We start from the raw sequence: 17,009 nt of genomic DNA, 5'->3' as shown, positions 1-17,009 counted from the left end.
AACACAAGCTGTCAGCTATGCATAACATAAACTAAAGCGTAGCAGCATTTAATTGCAACTGTAATCCCCCCAAAACAGTGCAGACTACAGCTGCATGCGTAGCCTGAATGCACTTTGTTATTTTTATTTTTAACTGGAACAAGACTTTTTCCAACAGGGGGGTTTTCTTTATTCTCGACGCATTTTGGAAATTGTCTTTCTCCTCTGTTTTCGTGGGGGTAGAACATTTGAAAAGGGAGCCCCATCCTGCGTAGCCTGACTCAAGTGACTGCTTTTTTTTGGTGGTGTGGGTGGTGGTGATGATGATGATAAATACAGTATTCTGCACACACATCCTGCTCAATCTGCTTCTGTGTGAGCAAATCTCATTAGCTCCCATATTTTGAGCGAGAAGTTTATTTAATTTTACCTTGAGCTCCTGGGGGTGGAGGTTCTTTTGTTCTCTTGGAAATCAAGGAGTCTGCACAGAACAGCAGCCTGTTCCCCACGGCTGGTCCCCATTTCTGTATTAGGTGTATTGTTTGATGTTACTTTATAGGGATTTAATACTTATTTTCACATTGCATGTCGGGGTCTTTCATTCATCAGACTTTTATTAGTGTTTTCTTGTTCCCTTATTTTAATCATGCAGCCTCACGTAAACACCCAATACTGAAAAAGCAATGATAAGATTATTTTTCGAGGTACTGTAAATATGTAAATTACACGTTAGGTCCCTGATTGTGATTTCTATTTGCTAGTGTTCTATAAATAAGAATCTCTATGTAACAAATATAATATATTATATACATATTTCAGTATACTGTACAGTATGTAAGACTTCTTTATACCCAAAGAAAACATGCTATAAAAGTCCATGTCCATAAATGGAGTTCACAACAGAGCTCAGAAGGGATGATAGTGGCCAAGTTCAATTTTGCCTCAGCTGTCCTAACTTGTAATCATTGCTGATGTCATTTCCTAAATAAAAAAAAAACCTATAAATACAATATATGAGCCTTTCCCCCTTCACATTTATCTTCTGCATCCCTCCGGGACCTCCTCATGGGGGTCCCAGTGTTTTTGTCCTACGGCCAGTAGGTTGGCCCTCAGCCAAGAGGGTCTGGCCAGATTTTATATTCTTATTGCAATGTGTTGACAAGATATTTTAACTCCATCACTGCTGCCATAACAGACAATGATATGGGGTTCTGGCATAATTACTCAGGTGGAGCACTTTCTGGTGTGCAATGTGCTGGTAGTGTGCTGAACGTAAGAAGAATGACTTCGGGAGCAGTTTGCTGGTGCTTGTGTGCTAAATATTGCCCGACTCAAGTTGTGGGTGCCATGTTTTGAGGAAATGTGCAGAACTTTCATGTCTAGGAAGTCAGGACAAACCCGTTACCTCTCCAAGGTTTCTTTGAACAAAAGCAAAAGATGAGAGGACAGGCTTTAGCAATTGAAATAATCTGTGTATTGGCACAAAGTAACATTTTAAATGATTATGTCTGAACTGTGTATATTGAAACTGTGTATATCTGAAAGGTATTCTTCAATAATTATTGTATTGTTGTGGTTGGAGTATATTCTTTAGGGTAATTATATGGAGTACATAGAATGTACTGTATTGTATAGGGTGCACAGAATGTGTTGTGGTTATGTACCTTATCGAAATTAGTCTTGTAGTCTGTAGTTTGTCCATCTATGTTTGTCCTTTGTCTTTACTGAAGCTGAATTTCTTTGGGCCAGAAATACGACATAAATATGTTTCTGATCTGTGTTTAAAACAGCAACAGAGATAAACATTTGCTATTTCTAACTATCAGGTACAATTAACCTTTTCCATACATTGACCTGTCTGTGGACACCCAAATAATCAACTTCATATTTCCACTGATGTCAGATTGTAATTGAAAAGTTATGTTACACGGGCAGGCCTTTCCAGATGATTCCTAGCTATTATTATGACAACAAAGAATTCTGAATTTATTGGGCATCTTTTTTCATTACTTTGAGACTCTCCTTGTGCCTTATATACAGTATTAACAACTTAAAAAAAACAATTCTGTAAAAATTGGGTGAGGCATTGCTAAGCTTTGAGTGCATTTTTATGAGTCATTAGCATCTGTGTTTTGCATATATCGCCAATTTGTGATTATCCATGGTTTAATGCATGCAATAGTTTCTTTACACTCATAAAATAAGGGGAGGTGGTCTGAGAGAACGAGAAGCACAGTTGTATTTTGAAGGGAAAGGGACCAAAATAGTGTAGGGAGATTTTTGTTCTCATTCTCCTGCTGTTAAGCAGCCACAAGTTGAGTCGTTTTTTGTTCCGTGCGGAGTGAGAGTGTGAGGAGTGTTGCTGGAAGTGTGCTCTCGTGTTGTGTGTTGCAGGAGTACAAGGTGTCGAGCTTTGAGCAGCGTCTAATCAGCGAGATCGAATTCCGCCTGGAGCGCTCCCCAGTCGAAGAGTCTGATGATGAAGTGCAGCATGATGAAGGGAGCTCACCTGGCCAGCAGGTGGCTCCCTTCTTTGACCAAAAGCTGAAGCATTACAAGGTCTTTGAGGGCATGCCTGTCACTTTCGTCTGCAAAGTCATCGGAGACCCCAAGCCAAAGGTAACGGGCAAGTCAGTAAACACGCCGCACGCTGAAACACACATCACTTTGAATATGCTGTATTGTGCCTGATGATGAGGATGAAGATACATAAATAAATACAATATTCTGCACACACATGCTGCTCAATCTGATTTTGTGTGAGCCAGTATCCGCTCTGCTCTTAATGTCTCCCATATTGTGCGTGAGAAGTTTATTTAATTTAACTTCATTAATTTTAGGTGTATTTAATTTTACCTTGAACTCCTGGTGAAGGTTCTTTTGTTCTCTTGGAAATCAAGAAGTTTAAACAGAAGAGCAGCCTGTTCCCAAGGTTTGGTCACCATTTCTGTGTTAGACGTCTTGCTTGATGTTATTTTACTCTATTGCAGGCTGGGATTTAATACCTATTGGAAAAGATTTTGAATATGCTGTATTGTACCTCTGGATATGATATGTGTTTTGAGACCTAAATGCTGTTAGGATCCTCAACAATACAATGCACATACTTTCTGCTGGAAAGTCCATGACATTAAACATTTGTTATCCAAGAATTTGGGACTTGTGTAATGTGGTAATTTTGTACTGCCTGTCTTTGGCAGATTTACTGGTTCAAAGATGGCAAGCAGATCTCCAAAAGGAGTGAGCACTACAGAATCAGCAGGGAGCCAGATGGTACCTGCTCTCTGCACACTGCTGCTGCCTCCCTTGATGACGATGGGAATTATACAATCATGGCAGCCAATCCAGAGGTAAGCCATACCAACAACACCCAACAGTAAAGCTTTTTTTGGGGGTTTGTTTTGGCAATTGAAGAATTTCTAACTTTCATAAGTGCTTCAGCTTCAATAATTTAAACCATGAAACAAGGCTACATTTTATCTTGAAAATATTATACATGCAAGGGTGCAGATTTCGGAAGCTAGGCAGGGCTGTACTGGGAAGGAAGACCTCGAAGGAAAACCAGGCTACTGCTCTATGTGATGTTGGAATGACGAAGAGATGCTCTTCTCTCTAGACCAAAAATTACAAACCACTGAATTGCACCATTCTCCCGAGTGATAATCATAAGCTCTATAGGTTGGCAGCATAGGATGTGTGATTAATGAATAGTCAGGACCCCTGTTTTCTCTGATCACCATACCGGGATATAGGATGTATCGGATCTTTTTCTAAAGCTTTGGGATGAAAATTACATCCCAAACTATACAGTAGTTGCAAAGAATTATAATTTCCTACATGTCTGATTGACGTATAAATATAGATGTGCATACAGTTTATAAATGACCTTTCATGTTTCATGCTCTTTGATTCAGTTGTAAAAGTGCATTTCTCTTACATTGACAAATAAAACTTCAAGATCACATGCAGTCAAAAAGCTACTGGTGAGAGCAATGGGGAATGACTAAAGGATTGCAGGAAGGTCATGCACTCAAGCTGCTCCAGTTTTACCCGTCAGTATTACTCACAGTACTTATTCAAGGCTGTCTGAAGAAAGCACCCACAGAGTAATAGATAGGAGCATGTAAATTGTGTATGTGTAAAACTAGGCTGTAAACGTCTTGTGCTAATCCCCTACACACCCAATTTTCAGGGGTTTGTCTTCCTGTTTTGATGCCATATAAGCTGTAATGTGGCTGTGGTTTCCATCTTCTTGTGGTTACAGTGGCTGCAGTAGTGAAGGTTTGTCTGGAAAAGTTCAGATTTTTCCATACCACCATTGCATACTGTAGAAGATACGTTTAATGGCTTTCACTAAGCCATTACTTTCTAATTAGAAAGCCACCAAAGTGAATTGTTCTGCGTGTTTGCAGTTTGTTTCTGACTTTTGGTAGTCTGGTTTCGGGATGTTTCAACACGTCTGAAATTTGAAATCCTGCAGAAGAGTTGGGAATTAACACGACTAGTGGCAAATTTAGATTAAAAAAAAAGTATTGTAGGTAGTGACATGAAAATCTTTTAAGCTAAATAAAGCTCGCCAAAGCTCAGCGGAAAGTAAAAAATGGTCTATTTCAGAAAATGTCTTGCTGTTTAACTGTTTGCCCAGACTGGGCCAAAGTATGTTCTAAAACAGAGCAGATAAATATGGGATGGAAAAAACACAATTTTACCACTATCAAGCGAAGCCTGCGTGCTTTTATGCAGTATGGTTATTTATTGTTTATCATGTAGTACTCTAAAGATAAAAGTGGAAGCTTAATGGCAGACCACATACTGTGAAGTAGCTTCAGAGGCAATTGTGGTCTGTATCATATGCCCAGGAGCCTGTTGAACAAAATGGCTAATAACTCTTAATAGGTTGTTGACAGCATAGTGTTAATATGATACCAAAGTTTGTTACCATTTATCAGTTTCAAGAGACTTTGTTTATAAATCATGTCTGGCTGTGAAGGCAGGGTTTAATTATCAAGATTGTCATCCTCTCTGGCACGTAACAAGACAGTCATTTGTTATGTTTCCTCAACTGAAGCCAATTCAGAAAACCATCTGAAAAACTAACCAATTTTTTACTATTCTGAAAAAAAGGAAAACAACATTGAACATAGAAGGGACCAACTTTAGCTTTTTTGGATAGTTAACTTTAAGAATGAAGAAATCAGGCAATTAGGCTGTATGTTTCTTCAGAGAATTATTAATCCAGTTTATAGCGTTACTCACGACAGGAAGTGCAGCAATGTTGTCAGCAAGAACTCAAAACAAGTCAAAACAAGATAAGCTGATGACATTACATCCCTAGAGAATTCAATGTTTTAACAACACCAACAAACTTAAACCCAAGTTTCTAGCATCTGTTTTGACTGAGCACATAACCTTTTATTTTCCAGTAGACTTCCCTCAGATTGCGTTCTGCTATGCAAAACAACTGCTCGTGAAACCCGTAAAGAATGTTATTAGGAACAAGTACGCTATTATTAATGTGCAAGTTGACCAGACTCGCATAACTTTTTTTTTTCTAGCAAAACCTACATTTACAGAACACGTTAAAGTTAAACACATTAAAGTCTTTAAAGAAGTTTAAAAAATAATGCTGTAAAACTGTAATTGTCCCCTCTTTTATTTTGAAGTGTTCCCTGAAGCAACGCTCAGGAGCCCAAAGTTAGTGTCAGTACTGCTGACCTGATGAAACGGCACGATAAAGCCAGCTGTGGTTGACGTTTACCATCAGCCTCCTCAGTCAGTTCACTGCCCCATTGGCAGAGCAGCTCATGGGAGAGGGCTTGTGGGTTTTTGGATTCTGACTCCTGGTGTCTCTCCGGCTCTCTCTGGCTCAGGGCAGGACAAGCTGCACGGGCCGGATGATGGTGCAGGCGGTCAACCAGAGAGGCAGGAGCACTCGTTCCCCCCCAGGACACACCAGGAGGTGGGTGATTGAGGGGGGGGGGGGCCACATTCCGGAGGCTTGCTGTAAAAGCGGAACTCAGAAACGGGCATCCTCTTTGTGGAAGTCAAAGGAATGTGATTGTTGTACTGCTGTCAAGATTCTCCACAGGGTGGAGGGGCGAAGGACCAGGGGGAAAGACTTACAGATTTGGAACCACCACCCACCCCACCAATCCTTCGAGATTCATCCTCCTTCCAATTACCCGATCATTCTTTTCGGTTTAAACAGCAACCAAATCAGTCAACTTCACTCTGCAATTTTCAAGGGTTTTCAGAGTGGGGGTCATCACAGGGTTACACCAAACACCCCCCCCCCCCCCTTCTTTTAACATGACATCAGCTGCATACTTTTAAGTGGTAAGGAGCCAGATTTGAAGCCAACAACATATTAGCCCCAAAGCCTTTCTGCCCTGTAGGTCTCAAAATGCAAAAATGTTTTTTTCAAAACAGCTTTCCAAGCCGGTTTAAAATTCCTCACTTTCCACAAATGTTTTTTTAGTTTGTGTTTGATTTTCTGTAAATGCTGGGATAGCATTACATTTTCCCCAACCCGAAAGACGTTTGCCATTATTTTAACTGGTTTCATGTTCTGGTTTCAAGATGGTTATGATTGATGTTTAGTTATGTGGTGAAACGGAATAACATTTTGCTTATTTTTCTAAAATGTTGCTTTATTAACATTTTGTACTGTAGGCATACAGTTAGCAGGCAGTTATTATGGGCGACTACCTGGAGATTTTTTATAAGCATATTAACATTTTTCAAGAAGAGGTAATTGGATATTTTTTTAGTTGGGTAATAATAAAGGTAGCTAAAACTCTCCAAACAACCTCATATGACGGGAACTAGGAGGCAGATAATGAAACAATGTCTAGAAAGTGTCTGACTGGCTAAATTAAGGAAAAATTAAATACATTTAAAGCAAATTTTTAAAAAAAATAGAAGGACTGGTTTGGTAAGTCCTGTCCTCTTCAAATATTTTCCAAAGAACTTACTGTTGAGATTATTATTAAGACAGTATTTGCCTTTGAAAAATAATGGATTGCTTCCATAGGAAAAGACTGCTTAAACATATATTATACATATGATCCATTAGTTTACTGCATGTTGAAGCAAGGCTAAGGATTGAATCCTTTTCGCAAATGTGCCTTACCAAGAACTGGAAAGTAGACAATGGAATACAAACACATGTGTGACTGAAAGCAAAGCACATCCTTGTGAGAGCATTTGCATTCCAAGAAATTGAGCAAGAGGAAGGGTTATAGTATTATTATTATTATTGTTATTAGTATTATGAGGTATTAGCAGAAGACGTAGCTGTAGCGGGAAGAGGAGGAAGAAAAGTACTCAATGAATGTGCAGGAACTACCCTTTGTCTCCTAAAACTAGAAGCCTTCAAATGCAAGCCTAGGAGTGCTTTAGCAGGGTATACCTCAGTAGGTAGACACAGGACTGCAGTTATCTCTTCAGCATCTTTCACCACCACTACCACAAAACCAAAATAAAGAAAAAACCTTTAGCAGGCTTCATAATCTTCCTCTCTTTTTTGCTACCAGGGCATAACAGCTTGCAAGGTGTGAAAGGGAGGAGGGAGCATTAGGTCACCTTTTGGAAAGCTTTCCATTAGCAAGTTCTTGTGGTTTGTGCGGTATCTCAAAAACCGTTTATGGGACTTCTGACAGGTCACCTGAGATAAGACTACACATGAATGACATATGCCGTCTGACAGGTCACCTGAGATAAGACTACATGAATCACACATTGATCTACTTTGCAAATAGATTACTCTGAAATACCTTTGTGAAGTAAAACCCACACGCTTTGTTTCATCCTGTCTAAATGATTTGCCTCTTAAAACTTTTTAGAATATACAGAGGTCAAAGAACATGATCTGTTAAAAGTACAACTTTTTTTTATAGCGGCGGATTTATCCATCTCACGAAAACAGATGTACCCCTTCTAAATTTGGAGAATTAAAAATAACTCTAAAAGCTTGAGGCTTCATAAAGCCTCAAGAGTGAGTTATTATCTCAATCAATATTTGTTCTTTAAAACAAAACCAAGACGAATACAGAATAAATTAACGCTTGATGTGAAAAATGCTCTTAAATATGATCTCCCAGACACTTTATTGCCAGGAACAATACATTAGGTCATCTAAATAGTACAAAAGTAAATAGAACATGACAGACTTAAGGGACGACGTCTTATGAAGATTGTGAACAGTCATTGTTCAGACTGTGTGTTTTTTACTCCCCAGAGCATGTAACTGTTTTTTTTCTCAAAGTGCAGACTTGTGCCAACTAGCCAAAATGATTTTCCTGCAGTTGTCTGCCTTTTATGATCAGGTCATGGCATTTGACCTAGAGGACTTCATTTAATATTTGTGTAAAACAAAAGCCTCAAAATAGAGAACTGCAATAATTTAATGAGTGCAAACACAGTCTGTCTGATACACCTTGTATACCCAGAAACCATATCAAAAAGGGCAAAAGCCAAAGATGCCACTGTATCAGTTTTCCTTGACTAGCTGCTTGCAGTAATTAACTAGTGAGAATGGGTGGGCTTCACAAGAAATCTGTTCTTATAAGGCAGAATTACAATATGGAAGTTAATGTGGCACACACTTGGTTTGCAAATGGAGTTACTTACTGAAAGTATTGACTTCTCCTGTGAAATCAGCCATTCCATCTGACATTAATGTGTAGCTTGACGTGAGCTGATGATGTCAGCAGTGCCATAGCACCGGTGAGGCCAAATGAGGTCCACAAGCCTCAAAAAGGATGAACGATCTGATAAAGTACACGTTTTTGTGATGTTAGGTATTGGGGAATTCCAAAAGGCACTGTGAGACTTGTGGCTCATCTGTGCTAATCACTCAGAGGCTGTGTTCTGTCTCAGACCTAGGTCGCGGTCCCGGGACAGCGGGGAAGAGAATGACAACATCCAGGAACGTCATTTCCGACCACATTTCCTGCAGGCACCTGGGGACCTGATTGTCCAGGAGGGCAAACTCTGTCGGATGGACTGCAAGGTGACGTCACGGCTCTCTGCTTTTTGACTTTGGACTTTAATCATGAAAGGAAAGGGAGAAAACATTAGCTATAATACTGTATGTGTGTGCACTTATGATCTGGCTTCAGTAAAACCTTACTCTTAGCATGGTGCATGGCCAAATGGGATCTTCAAAATCAAATCAATCTATCTCACAGTTTTAGATAAGAACTGTCCTGACATGTTTTTGCTGATCACACAGACCTGACTGGTAACAAAATTTGACTCCTCAAATTCCATTTTAAGTTCTATTGCTCAAGAGAAAAAAGAAAATGAGGAATCATGTGCATTGACATGTTGGAGAAAAAAACAATTTTCAATTTACTTTGGGCCTTTACTTGTTCTTAAACAGCAATGCAAGAAAAATCAAAATATCAAAACAGTGACACTTTTTTGTAAATGGAAGTCTACAGTATATGTCTATTGTGAGTCTTTAAAACTTGTGTTAGTTTTCCCATTACAAATCTTGCAAAGGCTGACTTCTCAAAGGAGTAGTTACTGTAAGCGTTGATTGCTGTCTGTCAGGAACGATGGAAGTTGTATTGACAGAAATTGTCAAGATTAGTTTGTACTTTCAAATCTATTTATTATTTTTTTACATCAATTTAATTTTTAGAAATCTTTTCAGTAGAATGCTGTTGGCAACATCAACTCGAATTTCTTGTCATCGTTATTGTTTTAGTATCAGCAAGCTTGAGCAACATGAATTACATTTTAACTGTTGACCTTTTTCTCAAACTTTCATGAGGAGAAAATGTTTTATGATAAGACTTTGTTATTTGTAATTTCAGCTTAAAACGTGTGGCTGTTGCCAAAACCAACGTAATTTCATACCATGTTTTTGTAATTCTGTAAGGTACTGTATTTAATGTAAACAAATTCACATGCATAGAATATAGTACAATATTACATCATTAGGAATATGTCCAGAAATACTGAGCTGCTGGCAGTACTGCATCCCATTGATGAAAGCTTCACATGTATAGAGCTAAATTATACAAGAAAAGCTAACACTCAGCTCTGAGTGTTCATGAACCTAGCCTTATCCTTCTAGAGGTTTCTAGGCTGAAACCTCTATTAGTAAACATCATAAGTGGAGGCAGCAGCAATCTGGGTCTGTCATGCCTGGTTCATGTGGCTGGAGTGCTGTCTCTCTTGGCCTGTTTACTTGACTGATTGACATGCGTAGCACTGTAGGAATAGACCTTGTCACAGGTGACATGGGCAACAGCCTCCAGCCAATAAGAAGCTTCACCATTTGAATTAGACTGTTTTGTGTCATCTTAAAGTAAAGTACCGCAGTCTGCAGAGCTTCATACTACTACTGGGCTATCTGGGCTACAACTCAAGATTTGAGTTAAGTCTCCTTTGTGGACTGTTTACATTCTTGAGCAATACACTTTATCTTGATTGCTTCAGTCTGCCCTTTACCTCCATAACTGGGTACCAGATTTCAAAAACCTGCGATAGATGATCTAGAATGAGTCTTGTGTTCTCAGTTCACACCCCAGCCCTAGAAGCTGTTAAAGTCTTGTAAGGGACTTTAGTTTTTCTCTCTGAAATGATCTATTAGTAATTTGATTGTATACCTTGTAAGCATTAAGCATGATGAAAATATAACGTTATGAACTGTTTCAGATTTGGCAGTGCTTTAAGCAAACCTATCATGCCTTAGTTGTTAGGCATGGATGGATGTTCAGTTCTTTGTGCAGGAGCACACATCGTGGACAGCCTGTTGTGAGCTCAGCCATGGCTATACATGCGCAGGGTATATTATACTTCAGTAATGTTCAGTTCCAGACATGAGGCTGAAACTGGATTGCCAATGCAATTTGAACTTAAATGAAGTTCCCTAGTGAATTGAAATTAAAAACAGTGGAGAGATGTTCCTGTGCCAGTGAGCACACAGAGCCAAGCAAGCTCTGAGCAGCGCTCAGCATGCCAGCATGCCTACAGGAAACTGACTCACTTCCAGTAAGACTGAGAAATTGCTGCATTGCCCTTTTATTCCACAGCAGTTAGTGTCCAGTGAACATGTGAGAAATGTGTTGATTGCAGTGGTTACAAAACCAGCTGAAAAAATATCCAGCATACTTCTAGGTAGCAAATATACAGTAGATTGCTTATCATTAAACAGAACAGATTACCAGTTTGAAACAACCAAAGAACATGTATATTGTGTGTCAATGTAAAAGCTGAAGTATATGGATATACATTGGATGAATTTTTAGTCATTTCATATCATTGTTTGGGTTTCTAAGGCTCTCAATGCTTTCTAATACGTGAGAAAGCTTTAGCATATGTGGGGAAACAAGATGCATTTTACTACTTATTAGGTTAATGCTGTCCCTGTTCTATTTAAGTAATGTTTTTGTGCTCATAGGAATTAGTACATACAGTATATACAGGTATGTGGACTGAGCGCATTACAGTCATTATATTGCACAATTAAATGGATATTAGATACTTCCCCCTTTTTTACAGGAAAGCAAAGGAAACCTGTCTTTGGTTGCAGTCCAGAATAAGCAGTTATTTAATATATCCCACAAGGACATTATTGAACTTATTAACCAATAAACAATTAAAACTGAACACACACAGCAGTGTGCATTACACCATTACAGCAGTAATGGTGAACTGGCTGTATTGGAAGGACCTGAGAGAACAAATTGCATGTTGGACGTCTTGGAAACGTTTCAAAAAAGCTTTTAAATGTTGTTTTCCGAACAGTGGGCTAGATTCTTCTGTATGTTTTTTGAGCAGGATTTTGTGTAATTGGTAATAAAAGAGAGCACACAGCTACAGCCACTGCAAAGAAATGTATTAAAAGACATTCATAAATTCTCTACATTTTCTCTCAGAAGTTATTTTTGAGTATTATCAGGTCTGTGATGAGAACTGTGTAGGCCACACACTGTAAGAATATACCAGTACATTGTATTACTGAAAATTTGGTTCAAACTGAATATCATTGTGAATTACACAGGTGGTCTGTATTGCTGTACACCTGAAAGAGGTTTAAGCTTCTATGATAACTTTCAGTAATGCAAACTGTGAAAGAGAATCACAAGATGGTGTTTCTTGTGAGAAAAAGATAGAATCATCTTTTTTTCTGGTGGAATATGATACTACATATGGTTTTGTTCCACTTCTTCAAATGCTCTTAAAAATGCAGCAATGAAGAATTTTTTGTGAAATGTTTTTTAAAAAAAAACAATAAATTATAGTTTCTGGTATATTTTCTCTTTGTAATGTAAACCACATTAAAAAATCACATTAACCACTGTTCCATCATCAGTCAAGTATTTGTTTCACTCAGTAGAATTAATCACTGGATGTTGCTGGTCTTATTTGCCTTCAGCAACTCCCACTATGTCTTATCCATGTGCTTTTCCTGTGGTAAATTTCTTTTCCCTTTCATAATATCATGAATATAGGGAGAAAATTACCATGCTATGCAGCAAATCAGAAATGGTGTGGTATTTTAATTTTAAAAATCGAATCATTTTTCCTTTACAAATTCCTTTTGATCTCGTACACTGTAGGGTGAATGTGCTTGTTTTCAATTGCAGGTGAGTGGATTGCCAACACCAGATCTTATCTGGCAGCTGAATGGCCAAACTATCCGGCCTGACAACTCTCACAAAATGCTGGTGAGGGAGAACGGAGTGCACTCTCTCATCATTGAGCCAGTAACCTCCAGAGACGCAGGCATCTATACCTGCATCGCAAGCAACAGAGCTGGGCAGAACTCCTTCAACCTGGAACTTATAGTCGCAGGTAAAGATGTCACTCAAGCAGCTACAGTAGATTCACCTGGCCCAGATGTGACCAACATATTCTGCTCTAAAACACTTTCATTGTGGTAGAATTTGAACGGCAGCAGCAAACAGATTTTAAATGATTAAATAATTAAATGCTCCACCACACTCAACCAAAAAGGAAATCTGACCATTAAATAATCTTTCGGGATTGTTAGAAGAGCAGGGCGTGGGGTGAGTGTGGAGGGGGAGTTCTTTTGTAATGTATCAGGTATTGTCATTTTCCAGAAGGTCTCAATACCATGGAGTTTGAGGTGTCTAGATTCTTGGTGACAAAAACGTATTTCTTTTATCAGTGCTGAAAACCAAGCGGCATTACGTTGGATTATAGGAAGAGACCTTCACAACAAACTGGTGTTTACATTTACCGCTCCTCGACAAAAGCTACACAAATGCAAACATACTGTAGCTCAAATACGAAATTCCAGCCCTGTCCTGAAAGGTTGACGTTGCTAAGGAATGGATTCTGTTTTTTTTCTGCAGCTAAAGAGATGCACAAAGCCCCCGTCTTCATTGAAAAACTGCAAAACACGGGTGTAGCCGAGGGTTTCCCTGTACGCTTAGAGTGCCGTGTGTCTGGGGTGCCATATCCACAGATTTTCTGGAAGAAGGAGAATGAATCGCTTACTCACAATACTGATAGAATCAGGTAAGGGCATTGCAGAGTATTTCTTGCAGTGGTCCGGTCCTAAAAAACACGTTTTATAGCTCTTTAATAGAATTTTGACAATGTTCAAAATCTAAATTACTGTAACTTCATTAGAAACAGCTGCAGGAAATCTGTCCAACAATATAATTGTTGCTGACAAACACAGTCCTTGTAATGGTTTGTGAGTAAGCACAATGAATACGCATCTTATGTGTTGTTTTGAGTTGTAAAAATGCACATTTTGTGCAGAATCAGTTATTTTGTATTGTGCCTTGTATTTTTTGTACACGTATTTCTGATGATAATATTGTCATTTGTTCGACCAGAAAACTCCAAATTGCATCCAGGATATTTAAGGAGTTTGTATGACAGCCTAAAGTGCTGTTCTTTCTTTGTCGGTGATTTTGAAAGATTTCAATTTTGAATAAAGCAAAACAAGACATAGCAAGTTAGCTTTAATTACTCCCCCCTCTCCACACAAGTTTCACATTGATCTGTGGTGCGTTAGCTTCTCTGATTTGCTGGTGTTTTTAGAAGCCTAACCTAACAACTCGTTCCCTTGAATCTCTTCAGTATGCACCAGGACAATCACGGATACATCTGTATGATAATACAGCCAGCCAAAAAGGAGGATGCTGGCTGGTACACCATATCTGCTAAGAACGAAGCTGGAATTGTCTCAAGTACTGCTAGGCTGGATGTCTACAGTAAGTTCTGGGTGCGCCAGTCACATTGCGAAGCCCTTTTCACTGTTAATTTGTGATATATACTTCTCTATCATTAATTAGCATCACAGGTAGCTCATATCTATTAAGATATAAGAAAAAAGTCTACAGGGTCTTGCTAAAGTATTCGCCTCCTTCCAAGGTTGAACCGTTTTGTTGAATTGCAAGTGATGTCTGCACTTTTTTTGATAGTGAATTTTTTCATCACAACTTGAAATGTCAAGCTGAACACATTTGTGGGTCAAGAATTAAAATTTGATATGAAAACCCCCTTCACCCATCAGAGTCACCTCCCACGTTCCTACCTCAGGTCCGCCAGAATCCAGCACCGAAGCTTAAGAACTACAACAGGCGCTCCTACAGTGTATGTGCCACCTTAGTCGCATCCGGCCACGGCCAAACCAAATGCTTCACACTTCTTCCCCTGTAGCTCAGTGGCAGCAGCACTCGCAGACGCCCAAGCCGAAGAAGGTGCGCCCGTCGGCCAGCCGTTACGCGGCGCTGACGGAGAAAGGACTGGATGTCAAGGCGGCCTTCTTCCCCGAGGCCAACCCCATCAGCCTGCTCACGCAGCCCGAACTGGTGGAGAGCGACGACCTCTAAAAACCAGAGGGGCCCCCTCCACCTTCGAGTGCCAGACCCAGACCCTGTCCCGGACTCGGATTAAGGAAGAAGTCGTGCTCAAAGTGAAGATCCTGGCCTTCGAACGTGACCACGCTCATAGACCCTGCATTCACTCTCAGCTCACCGGCGGATGTGCTGGCATACAGAGTTCTGAACGAGATAATGCACTGCAAAGGTTTCAGTTCCTATTTACTTGCATCAGATTTTGATTGTTTCAAGGATACTCTACTAGACTGTAGCCACACTATCCATTAAATAAGTATTCATATTAGTCTCATACAACATTTAAAGTCAGGTAAATGTGCTATGTGCCAGGTTTCTATTGCATGGTTTTTGGATACAAAACTCATATTTTCTAAACAGCTGGTACAGCACGGGTAGGCTTTTTTATTTTAATATAAAGTGGCTAGAGTAGCTCAATATGTGTATCGTTTTCAGGTATCACTGCGTACACATCTTATTTTTGAATACTGAAAATAAAAAAAAACGAGTATACAACGCATGTACTTGCAAGTTCCCTGTTCTAGAAGAACGGGTTAGTTTTCGAGAAAAAAAAAACAGCAATATTTACGTCACTCTATTTTTCAGGTTAGTGATGAAATAAGTGCCTTCGTGCAATTTAATGTGACGTGTATGTACATCGTAGTAATACATAGTCATATTTTTCATCAAATGCATCGACTCACAATGCATGTTACGAGGTTGTCATTTTTATATAAGAATCCTGAGGGTTCCACATTCTTAGTGATACAGAATAACGTGAATCACAGGGAGGGCAAGTGGAATAAACAAAATCATCCCTACCTAGGGAGCAGTGAACAAAGATGCTGAAATGGCTGTTTTTCTTCATGGTGCCTTAAGGTGTAAAGCAGTCATTTCAGCAAGATCTTATGCAGTATACAAATACAGAACACCTTTTGTTTTTACGTGTACCATTTTCTCATTACAGCCCACATAAACAGCTATAGGTTTTGCACAAGGTTGGGTCTCCTTTTCTTTTTTATTTTTGCTGAAGCTGTTGTGTAATTAGTAAGAGAGTTTTTGCCAAATGTTACCAATTCCATGGAAAGTGTACTGTGGTTCCTGTGATGATCTGAGTGAGTTAGTGCAGTAAGTTGATAAATGGATGTTGTCTGCTAGTGGGGAATGCGAGGTAAGTGCAAAGCAGAGCCCGGCAATCAAACCTGTAGATAAGTAGCTAATGTAGGGGTGGATAGGTTAAAGCAAATGTCAGACAAATGAATGAAATGGGTTAAGACATTAATACTCAAGATTGTTTACTTTGCCTTTGTTCTTTGAGGCTTTTAGTCTTCAAATACCTAAAGCAAAAAAGATAGGTTTCATTGTGGAGGTCACACGCAGCTCTATGCTACATTTATTTTTTTGCATAAGAGAAAATAAACAACAGCTTTACGCAGAAACTTTCAGTACAGTATTTTGTAATCCCTTTGTTTAGGCAAATGCATACCCTAAGCATGATTCCTATTGTCAAATGGGTTCCTATAAATTATAGTAGTGCCTTGAGGATCACTTTAGCATATTTTGAATTATTTATATTTGTGCGTGAACTACATTGTAGACTTTGTTTTTTAGGTACTAAGGCTTACTTTTATAAAGTCATTTGTGCAAGGATCTACAGGCAAAGTAGGAAAGCAAAACATTTGAGAAAATAAAGCTTGCAACTACTACAGACACTTTTTGCTAACAAAAGCTGATATCTCTTAACACAATAATTTACATATTTGGTTAAATATTCATTCTATCCCAGGTAACAAAATGCATCTCACTAATACCTGTTCATCTCCACAGATTTCATCACTGTTTCATTATATTGTGTAAGTTAGTTCTATAGTACTATTTTTGTCACCTTTTTGTTTCCATGCTTTCTGGTGCTTTTATGGATTGTTCTCCTAACTTTTTTTGGTTTAAAAATAACAATAAACATATCTCTAAGTAAAAACTCTTGAAATGTACTTTTCTTGAAACAAATTCCGAAATACGGAGGAAAGGTTACACAAAATCCCTTTTCATCGTTGACGTGTGTATTTATTTTTTATTCTAGCCGAGTCTGTATTTACTTAAACGTAGGAATCTTCCACACATCAAACCGAAATTTGACAGAGTAGGCATGTGGCATTCACTATGTTTGATCAGGACTTAATTTTGGGCATAATACCT

General features: G+C 38.9%; 1 protein-coding gene across 4 annotated transcripts in view; it reads left to right on the top strand.

Moving 5' to 3' along the window:
* Positions 1 to 16,791, top strand: part of palld (palladin, cytoskeletal associated protein) — a 129,404-nt gene extending 112,613 nt beyond the window's left edge. For all 4 annotated transcript variants that reach the window (XM_088922252.1, XM_088922244.1, XM_088922228.1 and 1 more), the window contains 8 exons: positions 2,374 to 2,598; positions 3,180 to 3,329; positions 5,850 to 5,938; positions 8,860 to 8,992; positions 12,585 to 12,792; positions 13,317 to 13,482; positions 14,056 to 14,189; positions 14,638 to 16,791. In XM_088922252.1, coding sequence (XP_088778378.1) covers positions 2,374 to 2,598; positions 3,180 to 3,329; positions 5,850 to 5,938; positions 8,860 to 8,992; positions 12,585 to 12,792; positions 13,317 to 13,482; positions 14,056 to 14,189; positions 14,638 to 14,810 — 1,278 coding nt within the window. In that variant the 3' untranslated portion in view covers positions 14,811 to 16,791. The remainder of the gene's footprint in view (positions 1 to 2,373; positions 2,599 to 3,179; positions 3,330 to 5,849; positions 5,939 to 8,859; positions 8,993 to 12,584; positions 12,793 to 13,316; positions 13,483 to 14,055; positions 14,190 to 14,637) is intronic.
* The last annotated feature ends 218 nt before the right edge of the window (positions 16,792 to 17,009 follow it).

This window comes from Atractosteus spatula, chromosome 1 (assembly GCF_055471065.1).
Source record: "Atractosteus spatula isolate fAtrSpa1 chromosome 1, fAtrSpa1.hap1, whole genome shotgun sequence".
NCBI classification, from domain to species: Eukaryota; Metazoa; Chordata; class Actinopteri; order Semionotiformes; family Lepisosteidae; genus Atractosteus; species Atractosteus spatula.
Note: the sequence above shows the minus strand (reverse complement) of the source record. Positions and strands in the feature narration are given on the sequence as shown.